Raw genomic sequence first — 20380 nt, 5'->3', positions numbered from 1 at the left:
TCTGGCTGACCCGGTTGGAGTGAGGGCCACCAAGGATCACTGCCATGCCTGCAGCCCTTTTAAATATTCTCGGTGGGCCTCGTTGGCTGACATCCACCAGCGCCCCGTGCAGTCGACCTGCCCCCGGGGATAAGCAGTTAGGCCCCTTGGCTCACTCTTCAGGGGGCTCTACACATGCCCACCACACCCAGGCAGTGACCCCGAGGTAAATCTTTTTCTCCTTCTCTGCTGTCTTTTTCTTCACTTCCTTCCTGTCCTTTTCGAACTGTCTTTTCTAACTCTCATTTTATTTCAATCCTCTTGGGATTTATTTGTTTTCCCATGCCCAGCACATTCTTGGGCAGAGGAGTTCTATTCCTTTTGTTTTTCCTTTTTTGCCTTTATTAACATTCCATCCAGCCCCATTGTGGACTGGATGGTTTGATCCAAAGCCAAACACATTGAACACACACATAAATAAAACCTACCCTACACATTTAATGACGTACTTTTATTACCTTAGTGTCGGCGTCTTTATTTCTAGGTGTTCCCTTATGGAATAAGCACATAGCCCCTACTAGATAGGAGTCATCCCTTTGCTTCCACCATGCCAGCTCTAATATGTTCAGATCTGTGGTACCAACAGAGTGGTGCCACAGGATAGCTCCATTACTTCCTGATGTGAAAAGTAACTTTAAGGGAAAAATGCATCTCAATTTGCATGATTTCAGGCTAAAGAAGTATGGTGACAGAAAGATATCTGTTTTAGAGTTAAAATATTGTGTAAAGGGGGTGTGGCTAAAATGGCGGCGGTGCAGGAACGTCCTTGGTGAGTTCTGGACTCATGGAGGTGGGGAAGCCGGTCCCCTGGGGCCTGTCGGCACTGTATGCGGCCTGTTAAGGAGGAGAAAGACTGCACAGCACAGTGGTGCTACCCAGTGTGTGCGAGGAACGACCAAACCTAGTGAGTGGGTATGCCGGCCTGGGAGATGCAGCCGAGCGTGGTATCTCATGCTGGAAGAACGGACTGGGAGCAAGCATTGTGTTGGTGGGCACGGAGCAGGAGGAGCAGCGAGTCTGCGGTCTTACCTGTGAGATGTCTTAAGGCCTTGATGTCCGAGGGATCTGGGAGCACTGCAGGGGGTGCTCTTGTGGCCTGGCCAAGGGCAGCCATCTTTGATGTGGGGATACTGCCAAGCTTCCTCACATATATGAATAGAAGCCACAAATGAAACTACCATTTCTGTTAAGGAAAGGCAACGAGATAATCAAAACAGATAAGGGGCGTAGACTGTCACTACTCTGCTGCCATGTTAGCCTCTGACAACTTGCTGGAGCGAGAATATTGAAATGCTCCGCAGTGTGGCTTGATCTGTAAAGTGGAACACACTCGACTAATTTCTGAGAAGCAGATATAAATAATTAAAATGTCATTTTGAGTCATTTCTTAGATGCGGTAAGCCAAGGAAAGGGAGTGATCCGAAAAGTAGCCCCCACTTGCTCTTGTTGGAGTACCCACTGTTATGATCGGGGCACATAAGAAAATAGCAAATTTCCTAGGGGGCACACTCTACCCTAACATGCTGTGATGACATTCCCTGCCTGCAACTTCAACTGATGGCCACATTTCCCATAATGCCTGTGAAGAACCAAAACTAAACACAGTAGATCCGGGAACTGCAATTCGGGAGCAGGGTGAAGGTAAACTTGGCAAAATACCCAGTCAGGCCACATACGCCAGTGAACACAACCGGAAACCTGTCTCAGGAACCAAATACAGAAATTGTCGAGGCAAACCACCCTCAGATGTACCCTATCTCTCTCAATGCACTGCTCTCCCAACTGGAAAACCCAAAATGGACATGGGCAATAACCTGATCCTTCAATCACCGGCAGAGGCTATGAGAACCTAAATACCCATATGGCCCTGTAGCACACATACCTTCCCAATATCAGCACAGTAGGATGTCTTCAAACAGCTTGCTCAGCCTCTCCATGCACACAGACTGTAAAAATCGCCACAAGGGCTCTTACAGGTTTAGCCTGGCCCCTTCAGCCTCATTTGGGCCATCGGTAAGTGGGAGCCACGCCAATACCAACCGTTGCACCTTTTAGGCTTACAGCTGCAGACCGTCAGCCCTAGTTCTGCCAATCATGGGGAGGGGGTGTGTTGCTATATAAGCTAGGCAGCCTAGTCTAATGTGGTGGTTGACAGAAGCAGGAAGCTCCTGTTGGAGGAAGGCTACAGAGGAGAGTTGTTGCAGAGACTTTGCAGCACCCTCATGTCTACAGCCTTCTTCGGAGGGAAGCTGGAGAAGAAGCAGCAATAGAGGAGGATGTGATCTTCACAGAAGATGAAGTAGTGAGAGTTAAAGGGGAAAGAAAGGAGAGGGGGAAAGCAAAACCTGGAGTGGAGTTGCAGACAAGAGTAATATTAGAAGGCTTCGAGGGAGGTAGATCAGGAGGAGGTGGATGAGAGCGAGGCACTAATGATTATACATCTTCAGACAAGGAGAGTGAAGAAGATTGACTAGAGGTACATCCTGAAGTTGCAAGGAATGGTGAGGTAACTCTTCTAGGACTTTGGACCACTCAACTAGAGATTGGGAAAGCTGCCATAAGAGACATTTATAGAAGGTCATCCTGTTTTGTGCTTTTGTTGGGTGGAGTTCCCGTTTAGATTTAAGTTGGCCCGCCCCTGTATATAAAATCTTTAACATTAAGCACTTAGCATTGGTGTACTTCTTGGTCCCAAACATCCAATCTGTGACAATGCCTACTGAAGACCAATTGTTTTTCTGCTTGGCACACATCCGCCTTTAAAGTGACAATGTGCATCACCTGTGAACCTTCTCAGTCTGGTTCCAAATAGCTTAATTTTACGCTCAGCTAGAGTTTGTGATGGTAAATAATGGAGATCAGTCTTTTGATTCCATGTAATGGAGTTACTATTGGTGTGACGTGCTTCTGAGATTTGTAGTCCTGGAAAGGGGCAGTGATGATCCCAGTCCCCTGCTTCATGAGTTGTGGTGACAAATGATAGGTTTATAAAAACAGCCTGAGATGGATGAAGAGGACAATCGTTGATGGGGAGGCTTGTTTAGTCTTGTCGTCTTTTAATGGTCTCTATAGCTTGGTCTGCACAAGTGTAGGTCATGTTCTTGGCACAATGGTTTTAGTGCTAAGAACATGGCACATGCATACCCCATTTACTGCTTGGTGCACTGGATGCTGCAAAATTATGCATGCAGCAGTAAAGGGGGTGGGGGGGGGGTTAAACAATGTACTGGTTGCCATTTAATTAGTTTAGTACCACACTGATACATAGGGCTTAATAGGAGGACAGATTAGTATACATAATCCAGTGAAGCTTTGAAGAGTAATTTGTATGGAATTTGCATCCCTAAGCACTGATCTCTCTTTCATTGGATTGCAGGTAGCCGTACCCCCATCACCATGTTCTGGAAGTTTGATTTGAACACAACGTCGCACATTGACAAGCTGCTAGACAAAGATGATGTGACCCTGCAGGAGCTGATGGATGAAGATGATATTTTACAGGAGTGCAAGGCGCAGAACCGCAAACTCCTGGAGTTTATTTGCCGGCAGGAGTGCATGGAGGAGCTGGTGCACCTCATCACACATGAGCCGCCGGAGGACATGGAGGAGAAGATGCGCTTTAAGTATGTAGTCTAGATTGGGGCTTTGCTGAGGTCACTGAATTAAATGCTTTCCCAGAAATTCGCTATCTTGAACAGGGTGCTAGCAGTCCAATTTATTTGAATAATCTACTGTAGTCTTAATTGCAGATTGGCCACCCCAAACCTGGAAGTTTTTGTATCGAAGTGTGCATCTCTGATCACTTTTAGCTCCACTTGTTTGACTTCTAAAACATCATTGCGTTGCCTTTTGGATCTATTTCAAAATCTGTCCTAGTTGAATGTTAAAAACATGAGGGTTTCTGATTGTTTAATATCTTTTTTAATGCCCTGATGGAGAAGATTTCAGTTTTAAGTGCTCAAAGACTTTAGTTAGACAAATAGTGTGATTTCTAGTGATCTCCGGGTAGGAGGCTATTTGTCGAGAAAGGGGGGGGGGTGTATATGTGTACACTCTTGTGTTAATGTTATTGGCACTTGTAGAGCCTTCACCTGCTGTTCGGCACCACCATTGATTAGTCTACACTGCCCAATATTAAAGTAGACTGTATTCTAGGTACATGATTGTAAGGATGTATCCTATATTGAGGGGCATCATGGTGTCATTTCTGATGGGTTGCATGGTCTCTACTAGGTCACTGCCTTCTGCTACTGACGTTTGTAGCAAAAAGGAAAGTTTTTTTTAATTGTGTAGTTTGTGAACAGTGCAAGTCTTGTTGGATACAATCCATGCTACTGAGTGGCCAAGTTACGTTTATGAAGGAACTTACTGTACTTTGTTAGGAGCTTTCACTGGGATTCAGGTGTTGAGCGCAAGCAGACTACATATATGGGATTGACAAGGGTTCCCTGGGTTTCTCTTATTGGTAGCAGTAGTTGACCATTATAGTACAAGCTTCCTGAAAGCAGGTGCTGTTGGAATTAAATTTAGGGTAACATGTTCATGCTGCAGAGTCTAGCTGCAGTTGTTGTTGGTTTGCTGGTCCCTGACAGTCTTTCTTTGCTGTCATGGAGAAGAGGAGGAGCTGGCTTCATATACTGGTCTGCAGCACCGCAGAGTCAGCGGCAGTTGTCGGCAGTTAGTTGTCGGCAGTTAGTTGTCGGCAGTTAGTTGTCGGCAGTTAGTTGTCGGCAGTTAGTTGTCGGCAGTTAGTTGTCGGCAGTTAGTTGTCGGCAGTTAGTTGTCGGCAGTTAGTTGTCGGCAGTTAGTTGTCGGCAGTTAGTTGTCGGCAGTTAGTTGTCGGCAGTTGTTTGCAGTTAGTTGTTGGCAGTTTGTGGCTGTGGGCAAGACTCTTTTAACATGATCCCGCTCCGGAACGGAGTTCCAGGCAATTCACTGGTTAAAGTCGAACATCGCCGGAAAACCAGTGAGTGGTTTCTTACCCGTTGTGGGAAGTAAGGAATAACATTGCGAGTCTGCTTGTACTGGTCGTCCCCTTAAGGGCTGCTAATTACCAAATTTCAGTGACTTCAATTTGAAAATACTGAGCACTCCCCCCACACCCCCCCCCTTCTTCCTCACGCCTGCTTTGGTCTTGTGAGTTTAAATTAAAATGGCTGCCAATGGTATACCACTTGAGGCGGAGCAATGATGGGTGATTTAAGGGGCCCTGAAGTAGATTGTGAACAGCCGGAGTGGCAACATGGCCTGCTTGCTACTGTAGACAGAGTAGCAAAAAGTACTAGATCAGTCCGAGCTAAAGTGCATACAAATGATACAAATCAACGGGGACAGGATTATTTGTTAAAAACAAATCCTGGAATACTGGAGGGCGGAGTTGTGAGTTTTTCCCCACATGAAGTGATTGCAGTAGACAGTGGGATGGTGGGGGGAAATACGCTGCCTGTAAATCAATGCGAGAGCGAATCTTTTCGTCCTGTTTAGAGTGGACTCTTACAGCGACAACCATGAAAAAGAAAATTCAGGACTATTTCCCCAAAAGACGAAGCAGCAGCCATGGGGATATGGTCCCTAGAAATATGTGGATAAATGAGTCAAATAGATGTGGAGAGACCAGAATCAATCCTAGATCATGCACAGTTTCAACAAATAGCAAAACAAAATACAATGAGCAATACTGCTGATGTATGAAACCAAACCTCCTTTTCTAGCCCAATCTTGATAAATGCCAATTAACAAACTCAATTGGTGGAAGTACAATCTAATCAAGGTCAAATTCCTGTGGGAAATGCGAAAGGGCTGCAAACTTCTGATATTACGCTCCAAGCCTTGAATTTTGTTTTTAGTTTGTTGGTAAATATATTCGAGCAACTTAAAAGTGGAGTGCAGTTGCATTCAGGGATATTAATAGAGCTAACAAAGGAGGTTGGAACGGTTGAATCCTGCCTAGTGGGACTTACGAATGCTTTAAATACCACAGTAACCTCAAACATCCCAGAACACAAGCTGGTTACAGACTCGAATGTGAGTGAATTTGTGACCGTAACGGACAAGGTGGGGGGATTTATTTGCAATATTGGAAACTCAGCTGATAAGCTGACCTGATCCAAAGCCCCTTAGGACTCTCCAGTTTGAGCGAAGGCTGCTGTAGTTGAGATTGTACCAAATTTGTCTTCAACCACGATTTTTGATGATACCCCCTTGTCTGATTCTGTTCTGGAGGAGTTCAGAAGATTGGCTCAAGTGGCAGAAAACAAGGACCAATCAACGGTTGACCAGAATTTAAAAGAATCTGAAAGGCTGACAGGGAGTTAGAAAGAAAAAAGGCAGTGCTCTGACAAAACAATTGAGAATCAGGTGAAAATAAATAAAAGGAACAAACCAGTGTGTAAGCCCAGAGAGGATCTACAGCCAGAATCTAAAAATCGAATAGCCAAAATAATCTGAAACAGTGTCACCGCGAGTTTTGTGCAAGCTCTTTCGAATCCTACTCCACAGTCGGAGGAAACTAGAAGCAGACAATGGAAGCGTTTAAAAAAAAAAAAAAAAAAAAAAAGTTGGTTCGTGTAAAATCAAGAGTGCTACTACCGAGAGGGTGGGTGACAGTGGAAAGAGCTTTGTATCAACGGTGAAGGGAGACTTGGAAAGTTCTCACCTAGTGGAGAAAAGAAAAACGTATTGTCATTCAGACAGAGGTGGCTTTAGCAGTGGTAAGATTGCACATTGAAAACACACAATTCTGACCCCCCAACCCCACAAAACTGAGCAAACTAGCCCAGATATTTCTAAGGAATAAACCAAACTCCCAGCTAGTAATACAGCAACAGGAGGTTCCTATGGAGGTAGCCCCTGCAAAAAAGAGGTATTTGGTAACGCCTCTGGGGCATTTGATCTCCATGTGATGTGATCATCTTAATGGGGGGGGGCAGTGACTCAAGATTCCTGGACTAGTGTATCTGAAAATTCTAAAATAAATAGCTGTATCCAGGATCGATCCAAGAGTCCCCAGAGTCTCAATTCGTCCTTATGCCATACCCAGATTGTGGATGAAATATATGAAGCCAAAGATGGCAAGGAGAGCTTTAAATCGTAGTACGATTTTATCAATCTTTAACCAAATTCTGGATCTAATTTGTCTGCTTCCCTGATAGAAAGGATACATCATTAGTTGAAATAGCCCTAAAGTCTAAATTAGCGGCCGAGGCTTTTTTTGCCGCTAGGCACAATCTATGGAGCTTGGATTATGAAGTGTTAACTGATTGCCCAATGAAGGATCTGGAGGCTACTGAAGAAAGGCCTTCAGCCAATTCTGGAAAACTAGCTAGTTCAACAAAGGGTGACCCTCAGAATGCAACTAAGGCTGAAGTGTGGTCCATGCTGCCAGACATTTTAAGCCAGATCTTTCAGAAATTGGGTGTCACTGCAGATTCTCTCCAACTATGGGGGTGTGGAGATTCATAAATTGGAACACTCAAGGTCCCAGTTCTTTTAGAACAAAAGCCATGAAAAGTCTCATCTTTGGTGAAAATGATTTTGATCTTACTACAAGAAACATGGATGACTGATAATTTCAAATAGAGGCATTTACCCACTTTCCCCAGCCTGCTACTATAAAGAAATGTTGCCGTCCATCGGGCTGTTCGACAATAGCAGTGCGAAACCCTTTTGTCTCGGATATGGAAGTGGTTCCAGTTAGTTTATGGTTTGCAAGCTATTCTACTAAAAATCCCTTCGAAATTAGGAGAGAAATCTGTTACTGTAATTATCTACTGGAATGCCACTTGGGGTGATTTGATTTATTTCATAGAAAATGTATCTGAACTTCTCCTGTTAAAGTCACGAAATGAACCGGTTGAAATTATTCTGGCTGGGGATTTAAATGCTCAATGTATAACTGCATGTGATTTGAATGGGGTAAAAGACCTAAGGAAGGCCTCACGGAAGGGTGTCCAATGGTTAACCTGCCTAGCCAAGTGGAATCCTACCCCGCTGAACGGTGCGATTGAGGGAGATGTGCCACCAGCCAAAACCTGGAGTCGGGGAATGTCTTCATCCATACTTAATTATGTTCTCCAGCATGGGGTCTGGCATGGATTCACATGCTCGTGAATATTCCCCGTCGTCAGGCCGGGAATCCTCTGTATAGAAAAAATCAGTATCCGTTTCGTTTCTGATCTGTCTTTCTCAGTAGTAACCAATCACTGGTCTCTGGGTCATACTGCCCCCAGCCAATGACTGCCTTCTCCCTAAGCCCCGCCCCTGGCAGCCATCCTCAGATTTTTACCGCACGTTCAAGTTTTGGGAGTCCTCGTGCTTAGCTCTCGAGCTTTTGCTGCGTTTTCGCGCTTTTTTCAGGAGATTTTCTCATATTTTCAGTTAAATAGAGCCTCAAGCTCCACCGTTTCTACTTCCGATCAACGGGGATCCGTTTCGGAGTTTCTACGCCCCTCAAGGGTGAAGATTTCGTCGAGTTACGCTTTTGGAGGATTCCAGAAGTTCCGAGGCCTACCCCGGACATGGCCCAAGAGAAAGGGAGCTCAACGCCCGGGTGTAACGCTCACCTGATTCCCACAGAGACGCTGACTCGAACTGGACTGCTACCGTTTCTTCTATCGTGAGGCGCAGGGCCCGGAAGATGCTCTGGACGGGGCCTCCGAATTTGGATTGCCGGGCTTGTAGAGTAAGTTTTCTGCAGGTGGAAGAAAAGGGATTGATTACCAGCTGGGGTGGATATGTGTTCCCACCAATCTCCTGTTTCGCACTCTTCTTGACCCCCAACTTGGTTTCTGCGAGCTCTCACCTTAGGTATTGTAAAGATGAGCTCTCCATCCTGCTTCAGGTGCAGGGGTGCATAGAATCCAGTTACGTCACTGGATGGGAAATAGTTGCGGACACTGTGTCCTTCGTTTCTCCTACGGTAGCCGTAAGTATGAGTGTCTTTTCTCCACAGGAGCCGGGGCCCAGAAACCTAAAGCTGGTAAGTCTCTTGGTGAGTATTTGTTCTCCGTGCTTAGTTAGTGCTCACCATGTATTCCTCTTATGCAGGTGCTGGGATGTAGCTGGCGTCGTAGCCGCGGAGGGGGAAGGTAAGTGAAAGAAAAGCGACTGCTTACTTCTAATGATTGTCTTTTTCTGCTTACAGGTGCCGAGATGCTGCCGGCGACACAGCCGCTGTCGCGCGTGATGAGGCACGTAAGTAAGTGGAAGAAATGTGGCCGCTTTAGAGCGGGCATCTCTAATGACTGTCTTTTTCTGTTTTTCAGGTGCTGAGATGCTGCCGGCGTCGTGGCTGCGGTAGAGTTCGGCGAGGCCACAGATGGGTAAGGCAAGGCGGCGCGGTTGCGAGCGTTTGAGAGCGCTGCTAATCTTGTACCTTTCCTTTGCAGGATCGTCGGAGGTAGTATTGCTGAGGCCGGATTCCGGTAAGTAATTTCTAATGCTCGCCTTCTCTTTTCTTGTCTGTTTGCAGGTGTTCCGGGTGCTGGCGGGCGTGTCAGGAGCCAGGATGCAGGAGCCGACTTGGTGAGCGTCCTGCTGCTGATGCAGAATAACGCAAAGTACGTGTATTCCATCGGGAGTGGTTTAAATAGCAGAGAAGTGCTTCAGGTGTGTGTTCTTCCACCGGCCCCACCCAGGTAAGAAAAGAGTTCCTGAATAGAGGAAATAGTTCCTCCCAGCCCTGATGGCTGGGGACTTCAGCCAGACTGGATTGTTCTGGGTAAGTATGCAGCATGGTCTGCCTCAGGTAAGTCCACCCAAGCATTATTACACAGTTTATCAATATGAGCCCCGTGCCTATGGTGCCGGGACTGAAGTCCTTTATGAGCCTGGCGCCAAAGGCGCCAGGACACGGTCCAAAGGGCCCCTGTAGGGGTTTGCTGGGTCCGGAGATGTGGAAGAAGGGTCTGCTTCCGGGGGCGCTGGGCCAGTCCTGGCTCCTCGGGAGTAGTGCTCATGACAACGGGAAGCTGTTCAGGACCTGCCCTGGATGCCAGCTCAGAACGTTTTCAAGGAGGACGAGCATTCATTATGCCTCTACTGTCTCCATGAGGACAAGACGCACAAGGAAAAGGAATGCGCGTTTTGTGGGAACATGTCGGAGCGGACCATGAAGGATCGCCACCTCCGTCTCGCCAACTGGCTGGAAGGTAAGAGCCCGCCAGGCGAGAAGAAGAAAAAGAAGTCCAATCGGTCTTCTAAGTCCTGTGAGGGTGCTCCGGCGACGGGGGCCCAACAAAAGGCTAAGCACCGCGAGTCCGAGGGCACCGAGAGCGTCGAACGGTCGGGCTTCTTGGCTGCCAGGCAGGGCGCATCCTCCCCGGCGCCATCGACCACGAGCCAACGCTCTGGCTCGGGTAAGAGGAAATCCGAGAACCCGGCGAAGCTTCTGGAGAGGCCCCAGTCGATCTCGAAGATTCCGGCAGAGGGAGAGCGAGGCACAGACCCTTCCTCCAAGGTAAAGGCCCCAGGCGTACAGAAGGTGACGTAGGCCTTAATTCACCCTGCTAAGACCTCGATTGAGGATGTCGCCGCGGCCTTGGCTCAGCCTGTGGAGGCTACACCAGTGGAGGCGCCCTCAGGTACCAGAGTCGCCCTGCCACTGTGGAGGGAGTCGTCTTTCAGGCCCATTGAGAAGACCCCCACGAAGTCCTCGTTGGAAAGGGTGGGGGAGGGGCTGGTGGCCGTCGTGGATACGGACACGACCTCTGAAGAGGAGCTCATCCAAGTCGTGGAGGAGGCCCAACCCATTGGGAGGGATCCCGACGAGGGCGACGATGAGGGCGACGGTTACGCAGACGAGGCTCCTCAAGAGCCCTCGCTCCCGTCGTTTCCGGCGCCGCAGGACAACTCGGCGGCCATTTTGTCAGCCATCCAGTCCTTATGCTCGGAGATGAGGACTAGGTTGCCCCTTCCCCCGAAGGAGGTACCGGAGCCAGGACCTTCGGAGAGCCCACCACTTAAGAGGAGGAGGACGCATCCTAGGCCTCCTCTCCCGCCTCTGCGGCCTTCTCTGCCTTCCCCCCCAGTCCACTACCCACAGGGATGATACAGGCATGGATACGACTACGACTGGTACGGATGACGACGGGGGCAACGACGGGACGTGTCCCCCGTCGCCCCCTGCCCGGGCATCCCCACCCGACGAGATTAGATCCTTCCATGCTATGATTTCTAGGGCATCCGAGCTCTTCCAGCTCTGCCCCGAAGAAAAGAAGGAAGGGTTCCTTTACCAACGGCGCAAGGCTAAAAGGAAGACGGTCCTCGCCGTACCGCTTCTTGATGACATCTGGGATGGGGGGCTCGCCCTCCTCAAGAACGCTGCCATGGCTCTTGCAAAGAGGTACGAGAAGTACCAGGTCCCCGACGCTGCCCCCTTGTGCCTTAAGGCGCAACCTACCCCGGATTCGGTCGTTTCGGCGGCAGCCAAGAAGAAAGCTGGGGGGGCATCGGCCTCGACTTCAACCTCCCCGCCGGACGGCGAGGGTAGGAAGCTGGATGCGATGGGACGACGGGTCATCTCATCTGCAGCGACGACCATCAAGGCGGCCAACGCCCTGGCCATCATAGCCCGCTACGACAGGGAGTTATGGTTCAAGATCGCCCCTCTGTTGGATTTCCTTCCGGACGGCAAGAGGACTGAGGCCCTGGAAATCTTACAGGAAGGTGAGATTGCCTCGGACCACGCCATTATGGTGGCTACGGACATCGCTGACACCGGTTTCCGTCAGTTGGGCAACAGCGTTTGCCTGAGACGACGAGGATGGCTCAAGGCGACGGATTTCCGCCAGGACGTACAGACCAAGGTTTTGGACATGCCCTTCGATGGGAACAACTTTTTTGGCAAGGCGGTTGATGAGTCCCTTCAGGCAATCAAGACGGACACGGAGACGGCCCGTGCACTGGGTGTGCTCCAACAGCGACGGCTGTCCTTTCGGAGCTCCGGAGGCAGACATGGTGCCTCCAAGGGAGCCGACAGCAGCTCATCTACGTACCGTCAAGCGGCAAGATCTTCGTCGCAGGAGGCCTACAGGGGACGCGGCAAGTCAGGTGGATCCCGCCGTCGTCGCCAAGGTGGTCAAGGAGGCAAAGCGGCCTCCAAGCAAGATTGAACCGACCGTCGGGTCGGGCCCCCGCCGAAGCACCCCGTTTGGAGGCCGGCTGATGAAGTTCGTCGGCGTGTGGGAGTCCATCTCCACTGACCTTTGGGTGCTGGACGCCCTGGCCCTGGGGCACGCCCTCGAGTTCCACAAGAGGTGCCCCTGCATTTCTCCCGTGGCCAGGAAGGAAAATCACGTCCCTCAACTGCTGTTGGAAGTAAGGGCGATGCTCAGGAAAGGTGCCATCGAGCTCGTTCCAAAGAGGCTTCGGGGCCCCGGAGTTTACTCAAGATACTTCCTCGTAAAGACAGGAGGATGGCGTCCCATCCTGGACCTGCGACGACTGAACAAATACATCAAGGCACAGAAGTTCCGGATGGTCATCCTCCAGCACGTGCTGGGACAGCTGGAGGAGGGCGATTTCCTGTCGTCGTTGGACTTGGAGGCTGCATACTTCCACATCCCTATTCTAACAAGACACCAAAAGTTCCTCAGGTTCGTGGTCAAAGGGCGGCACTACCAGTTCAAGGCCCTCCCGTTCGGATTAAAATCGGCGCCCAGGGTGTTCATCAAGTGCCTAGAAACGGTGGCGGCGCGGCTGCGCCTGCGGGGATCCACGTCTACCCCTACCTGGACGACTGGCTCATACGGGCAAGGACAAGGTAGCTCGCCGTGGAACGCACTGCGAAGACCGTCCAGCTGCTCACGGACCTGGGGTTCTCCAACTTTCCAAAATCCCACCTGGTCCCGTCGCAAGTCGCCCTGTTTCTGGGAGCACAGCTTGACACAGTGGCGCGGCGGGCCTCACCGCCGGAGGAAAGGATAAGGACCATCCTGGGAAAGGTGCAACGTCTGCTGGCCACGGACGTGGCCAGAGTGAGGTCTATCAAGTCCCTCCTCGGAATGATGTCCTCCTGCATTTATTTGGTGCGCCACTGCAGACTTCGGATGCGACCCTTGCAAGAATTCCTCGACGCCCACTGGATCCAGACAACGGGCAGCTTTGAGGACAGGATCCCGAACGATGAAGCGTTCCGTCAGGCGATACGATGGTGGGGTGTCCGTTCTCATCTGACGGCGGGAACAGGTTTCCTAGCCCCGGCCCACCAGGTGACAGTGACGACGGATGCCTCCCTGGAAGGTTGGGGAGCGCACACCAGGGGGGTCTCCACGCGAGAGGCCTTTGGCTCCGGGAGGAGAAGACTCTCCACATCATCTTGGAGCTCTGTGCAGTGTTCTGGGCCCTCAGGTCCTTCCTTCCGTCCCTCAAGGGCAAGGTGGTGAGGATCTTCACCGACAACACCACCATGATGTTTTACATTCGGAAGCAGGGCAGAACCAGATCCCCTGCCCTATCCAAGGAAGCCCAGGATCTGTGGCATTGGGCCGTCGCCCAAGGGATGTTTCTGGTACCCTTTCATCTGGCAGGGATAAAATACACCATCACCGACTCACTCAGCAGGGAGCTGCGCTCGTGCCACGAGTGTGAACTGCGCCAGGATCAAGTGGACCGACTCTTCTGACGATGGGGCGAGCCCCAGATTGATCTCTTCGCGACGGCGGCAAACTCCAAGTGTCGGAGGTTCGCCAGCAGGTTTCCCCAACAGAGGAGCATGGGCGATGCTTTCTCGTTCCCTAGGGATGGCCTGTTCTTTTATGCGTTCTCGCCGTTGCCGTTGCTACTCCGGCTCGTCAACCAGCTCAAGAGGTCCCGGTGCAGGATGATCCTCGTCGCACCGGCGTGGCCGAGGCAGATCTGGTTCCCGGACCTTCTGGACTTGTCAGCATCCACACCAGTCAAGCTGCCGACGGACGCCGATCTTCTCTCCAGAGAAGGAGGCGCCATTCTTCATCACGAACCAGAGTCGCTGAACTTGCAGGCCTGGCTCCTGCAGCACTAGAGTTTGGAGGATACGACATCCCGGCCGACTGCAGAGAGGTTCTTGCGAAGGCCAGGGCATCCTCAACTCTCAAGTGCTACGGACACAAATGGAAGAGGTTCTCTGTCTGGTGCCGTGCACAGAAGATTAACCCTCTGCGGATTACGGCCCCTCAAGTATTGCCGTACCTATTGTCCTTGGCCAAGGCTGGCCTGTCCCACGCTTCCGTCGAGGTACATCTGGCTGCTGTCTCACGTTAAACCAGAACTACAGGACGGGCGTCCTTGTGGTCTTATCGACTGGTGAAGGAATTTATGAAAGGACTGTTCGATCATTCCCACCGGTGAAGGCCCCTGCCCTGGCGTGGGAGCTCAACGTGGTGCTGACCAGGCTCATGGGGGGGCACCATTCGAGCCTATGCATTCAGTGCCGTTGAAGTTTCTGTCGTGGAAGACAGCATTCCTCGTGGCCATCACCTCTGCACGACGAGTGGGAGAGATCCAGGCCCTGTCTGGCAGGCCTCCATACTTGACTTGTCACGACACAAGGGTGGTGCTAAGGACGCACCCCTCCTTCATGCCCAAGGTGCCGTCGGACTTCCACCTCAACGAGCCCTTGGTGTTGCCAGTTTTCTTCCCGTCGCCTTCGTCGCCGGCTGAGAGGACTCTGCACTCGCTGGATGTAGCTAGAGCGCTGAAGTTCTACGTGGACCGCACAAAGAGTTTTCGGAAGACATCACAGTTGTTTGTGAATTTTGGACCTGTGAATCAAGGGAAGGCTCTCTCGAAGACTTCCATTTCCAGATGGCTCTCCGGCTGCATCATGCACTGTCACCGGTTGGCCAGAGCGATCGCTGCTACTAAGGCGTTCCTGTCTGGTGTGCCCCTGCTCGACATCTGCAGGGCTGCTGCGTGGAGGTCGACGCACACCTTCACAAGATTCTACTGCGTCGACCGGGATTCCAGGGAGGAGTCCAGAGTCGGCCAGGCAGTGCTGCGCAACCTGTTCGCCTAAGGTGAGCCTGATGAGGAGGTAAGAGTTGCTTGATGTTGAGTTGTTGTATTGCTTGATATTGAGCCTTTTGCCACCTCCCGTGGTTGTGTATGTTTATACTGCTATGTATTCTTATATTCATGAGCATGTGAATCCATGCCAGACCCCATGCTGGAGAAGGAACAAGTTACTTACCTGTAACTGTTGTTCTCCAGCATGGGTCTGGCATGGATTCACATGCGAACCCTCCCGCCTACCCCTCTGCGGCTCTTCACTTGGTCATACTGCCACTTCACGTGCTACCAAATCTGAGGATGGCTGCCAGGGGCGGGGCTTAGGGAGAGGGCAGTCATTGGCTGGGGGCAGTATGACCCAGAGACCAGTGATTGGTTACTACTAAGAAAGACAGATCAGAAACGAAACTGATACTGATTTTTTTCTATACCGAGGATTCCCGGCCTGACTGGGAATATTCATGAGCATGTGAATCCATGCCAGGCCCATGCTGGAGAACAACAGTTACAGGTAAGTAACTTGTTCCTTTTCCGATCTCCTCTGCTTCTGTCCTGCCCCTATATGGCTCGTTTAAAGTAGGGGAAAGAGCTAATAGTGATCACCAATGTCCTGTATGTGAACTTCAGTGGGAAGCAACCACGTTACTTAAAGCCCAATGTCCACAAGTAGTAGTTAATAGACTAGCTAGATTCATAAAGGGAGCTATGAACTTGAATGGCAAACTCTCTGGTAGATGTATGCATATGAATGACTCAGAGCTGATAAATGTTTGCTCACCTGCCAACTTTTTGGACTTCCTATGGTCTGTGGAAAGACCAAGGGAAGTTGGGAATGGGAAAGCAGTAAAGCGTTGTCATATGTTTAATGAACAAACTAGCTTAAGGAACTAGTCTATGTATAAGGCCATCTGGCATTTGAGAACCTTACACTTGGGAGCCGCAGAATATTTTGTCAGACCAGACCTATAGAAATTGGATACGTGGACAAAATCATCTACTCTATCAAAGAGACAGAGAATTAATGCTAGAGACCTTGGGGTAAGAAGAATTCCAGAAATTTCTGGGAGCTGGTCAATCTATCGAATTTAAAAGTGGTTGCAAAGTAATGTGGTGGCAGAGGGAATGGTATGATCATTTTACCCAGATTTATAGGAAATCCCTAAAAGAAACCCAGTATAAGCTGAACCCTGCAAAGTGGTCTCTGTTAATATCAGGAGAGCTAATACTGACACTGATTGTAAAGTCATCTGCATCTAGGGCCTCTGGTCCAAATGGATTGACTAATGCAATTATGAAGCAAAATTCGCCTTTTTGTTCACAATTGTTGAAGCGACTCTTTGAGAAGAAGGCAATTTCCTGTATCTTGGAAATCCTCCTTGGTAATCCCTATTTTTCAAGGGGGGAGATTGAACGACTCCTGGGAATTATCGCACAATCTCTCTCCTCGATGTAGAATATAAAATCTTTGCGGGTTGATTTTGAGAGAATTGGAGGAATGGGTCAATCAAAAAAAGATCCTGGAAAAATTCCACACCGGATTCAGAAGAGGCTCATCAACTTCTCTGAACTGGCTGGTTTTTAAAGTGGTTGGAGAGGATGGAGGGGGGAAGCAAAACGCTCTATGGTGCTTGGATCGACCTCAAGAGCTTTCGATACAGTGAATAAAGGGAGGCTTTGGTCAAAAGTGTAAGCTTGGGGTATCCTGAGGCCGCTTCTGGCAATTTTGGTCATTATGCACAATGATCTCTCGGAGGATCAGACTAAATGCAACTGGCCAATTATTGGCTCTGGTGAAGGTGGAGAGAGGGGTGTGGCAGGGTTGTCATCTATACCCCTTCTTTTCAACCTTTTATATCTCTGATTTAGATTAACACCTTGGTCGTGCTGCAATTGCCAGTCCTAGAATAGATGAAGTGAACTTAAGATGGCTGGCATACGCTGTCAACATTGTATTGTTGGACACTCGCTGGTGAGGCTGCAAAGATTACTCAATGCAATGGGGAAATATGCAGTGGAGAATGAATGGAGCATAAATGCTGAAAAATAAAAAATGGTGATTCTCAGAAGACCAGAGAAAAAGGTCCACAATCGAAAGCGGGACGTAGGTAAGAACCTAATCTTGATAGAGAAAATGGTGACATACTTGGGCTTTAAAATATATGCGTTTACAACATTTAAACAATTGGATATGGATCACAGTTCCAAGATTTGTCAATTGGCATGTCGGATGGGACATTCTTTAACACCCTTAATTAGATTTTACACGGCAAACATTCTGCCTGCTCTGCTTTACGGAATGGATAATAAACCAATATTATGGGAAATTAATTGGGAAAGAGTTGAGGGTTGGTTGTGGAAAAAGATCTTGAGTCTCCCTAAATCCTTCCCTATGTCCAGGTCGAGGTTTAAACTGGGGATCCTGTCCTCCTAGCGCCTTATTTAATTATATAGTGCAAATCTGGTTCCCCTCATATTCCCTATATGGAAATATGGAAAGGTTGCTAAACAAAAGATCCTCTGAATTGCCAATGAAGCTAAAAAATGTAATGGATATCCTGGGAGATTGTGAAAGTAATAAACTTTGGCAGCGAACCCAATGTCCACGTTCTCTTCCTTCCCCGTGGGAAGGCCCGTTTCTGTGTGTTTCCTCCATTGCCTCTCCTGCTACAAGTCATCTACACTCTGTGCCAATGCAGGATGATACTCAACGCCCTGGCGTGGCTGAGGCAGATTTGGTACCCAGACCTTCTCAGCCTGTCACTGCCGCCTCTGGTCAAGCTGCCAGTGGTTCTGAATCTTCTCACCAGAGAAAGGGGGCACAATCCTTCTCCACGATCCAGGATCGCTGAACCTGAGGGCTTGGCTCCTGCAGCCCTCCAGTTTGGACGATCTGAGTTGTCTGCGGACTGTAGAGAGGTCCTCGCCAAGGCCAGGGTGTCGTCGACTTTGAAGTGCTACGGTCACAAGTGGAAGCGTTTCGCTACGTGTTGCCGGTCTAAGAATACCCCTCTGAAGGTCACGGCCCTGCAGATTCTTCCATACTTGCTATCCTTGGCCAAGGCCAGACTGGCGCATGCCTCTATCCAGGAACATCTGGTGGCTATCTCCTGCTACACCTGGTCTCCAGGAAGATCTTCACCGACTCGTCAAGGGGTTCCTCAAAGGACTGTTTCGATCTTCCCCGCCGGTGAAGGCTCCTGCCCCGGCGTGGGAACTCCTCATGGTGCTGACAAGGCTCATGGGGCGCCCCTTGCGACCCTATGCATCAAGTTCCTCTCGTGGAAAACTGCTTTCCTTGTGGCCATCACCTCTGCCAGGAGGGTAGGTGAGATCCAGCCCCTACCTGCAAACAGCCATACCTGACTTTCCACGAATCGAGGGTGGTGCTGTGGACGCACCCCTCTTTTATGCCAAAGGTTCTGTCGGAATTCCACCTCAACGAGCCTTTGGTGTTACCGTTTTTTTTTCCCAAAGCCTTTGTCACCGGCTGAAAGGGCCTTGCACTCATTTGATATTGCTCGTGCCCTCCAGTTCTACGTGACACGCACAAAGAGTTTTCGGATAACTACTCAGCTGTTTGTGAACTTTGGTCCTGTGAATCATGGGAAGGCTTTGTCCAAGTCTTCCATCTCAAGGTGGCTCTCAGGCGGCATCATGCACTTTCATCGGTTGGCGAACCGACTGCTTGGTCACCGGTCCGAGAGCCCACTCCACCAGAGCGATTGCTGCGACTACTGCGTTCCTGTCTGGTTTGCCCCTGCTGAACATCTGCAGGGCGACTATGTGGAGGTTCACACACAACTTCACGAAATTCTATTGCGTCGACAGGGGATTCAAGGGAGGAGTCCAGAGTTTGCCAAGCAGTGCTAAGCAACCTATTCGCTTGAGGTGAGTCTGTTCCAGAGGTAAGAGTTGATTGCTTCTGTTGAGCCTTGCCACCTCCCGTGGTAGTGTAATGTTGCACTGCTATGTATTCATTATTCGTGAGCATGTGAAACCATGCCAGGCCCCATGCTGGAGAAGGAACAAGTTACTTAACTTTTAATATTGTTCTCCGGCATGGGCCTGGCATGGATTCACATGCAAACTCTCTCTCCTTCCCATCTGCTGCTATTCTTGGTCATATTGCCACTTTACGTGCTTGCCAAATCTGAAGATGGCTGCAGGGGAGGGGGCTTGGGGAGAGGACTGTCATTGGAAGGGGGCAGTATGACCCAAAGGACAGTGATTGGTTTAAAGGAGAAATGCAGTTTGGAAGTGAGATGTTCTTTTACCGAGGATGCCCAGCCTGACGGGGACTATTCATGAGCATGTGAATCTATGCCATACCCATGCTATGCTCGTGAACAGTAATTGCAGGTAAGTAACTTGTTCCTTCCTGGCAGCTTGACCCTTAAGCCAGAAGCAAAAGCAGCAGCAATGAAGTCTCTGAAATGATGCAAGAACCTGGCAAATTGAGTTTTGGTGGCTTGACCCACAAAGACCCAGCAACAGAAAATGGCCACACAACCAGGACTACAGGGGAAGGGGGGGTGACCCAGGACAGTTCTGAAGAGCAGATGAGGCCAGGTGTTGAGGTCGCAACAGCCTTACAGGTGACGGCAGGGGCCAGCACCATTACAGGATCATCATGGGGGTAAAGCAGGAAGCTAGTGCTAAAACATCCTGGAGATTGTCCCAGTACAGAAGGCGTGGCCAGCACACGTGGAGAAGCAGCAGGAGGCTGAAAGAGGCACGGAAAGGACGACCAGCATCCAGGAATCCTAACTGGAGGTCAACCAATGACACAGGGTCCAGCTTGAAGGGCCATATCTGGGGCTTAATTCAGCAACGGCGGGAAAACATCAGGTTTCCTCCAGCGACCAAGTAAACCTGCTTTCCATGTAGGCACACAATCCCCACTTAATTATACCCTCACATATATGGATGCCATACATCAGCCCACCAATCTCACTAGGGGGCTAAGAATAAAGGGTTAAACGGCCAGCCAGTCTAGCCTCTAAATCTACCACTCACCTCACCAACAGGATGCAATATGGCCAACCCAGGCCAATAACTTGTATACATTAGTTGAAACTGTCATAGTGAGTACATGGCTAGGTGCTCAAAGACCCCACTTGTGCTCAACTGATATTGTGAGCCTGCATCATGATTTCCATGAACAAAGGAAGCCCGCTAAACAAGAGAAGAACTTGAAATAAAAATACATTGGCACGCCAATGGCCTCTAAAAAGTTACTAGTTACTTTAGCCTACCAAAGCGGTAAAAATGCTTGTAATTCTGGTGAAATCAAAACTATGTTATGACTGCCACCACCCTACTCCCTAAAACCATTGTAGCATGATATAATAATCCT

General features: G+C 49.6%; 1 protein-coding gene across 8 annotated transcripts in view; it reads left to right on the top strand.

Annotated features, from left to right (window-relative positions):
* The window catches only part of PPP6R2 (protein phosphatase 6 regulatory subunit 2), a 2012581-nt gene that overhangs the window by 306537 nt on the left and 1685664 nt on the right, over positions 1-20380 (top strand). For all 8 annotated transcript variants that reach the window (XR_011281892.1, XM_069629515.1, XM_069629514.1 and 5 more), the window contains one exon: positions 3416-3662. Coding sequence is in view for 7 of the 8 variants with exons in the window: in XM_069629515.1 (XP_069485616.1) it covers positions 3436-3662 (227 nt within the window). In the remaining variant the exon portion in view is untranslated. The remainder of the gene's footprint in view (positions 1-3415; positions 3663-20380) is intronic.

The sequence above is a fragment of the Ambystoma mexicanum genome, chromosome 12 (assembly GCF_040938575.1).
Source record: "Ambystoma mexicanum isolate Mex_15411 chromosome 12, UKY_AmexF1_1, whole genome shotgun sequence".
Classification (NCBI taxonomy): domain Eukaryota; kingdom Metazoa; phylum Chordata; class Amphibia; order Caudata; family Ambystomatidae; genus Ambystoma; species Ambystoma mexicanum.
This window is presented reverse-complemented; position numbering and strand designations above follow the sequence as displayed.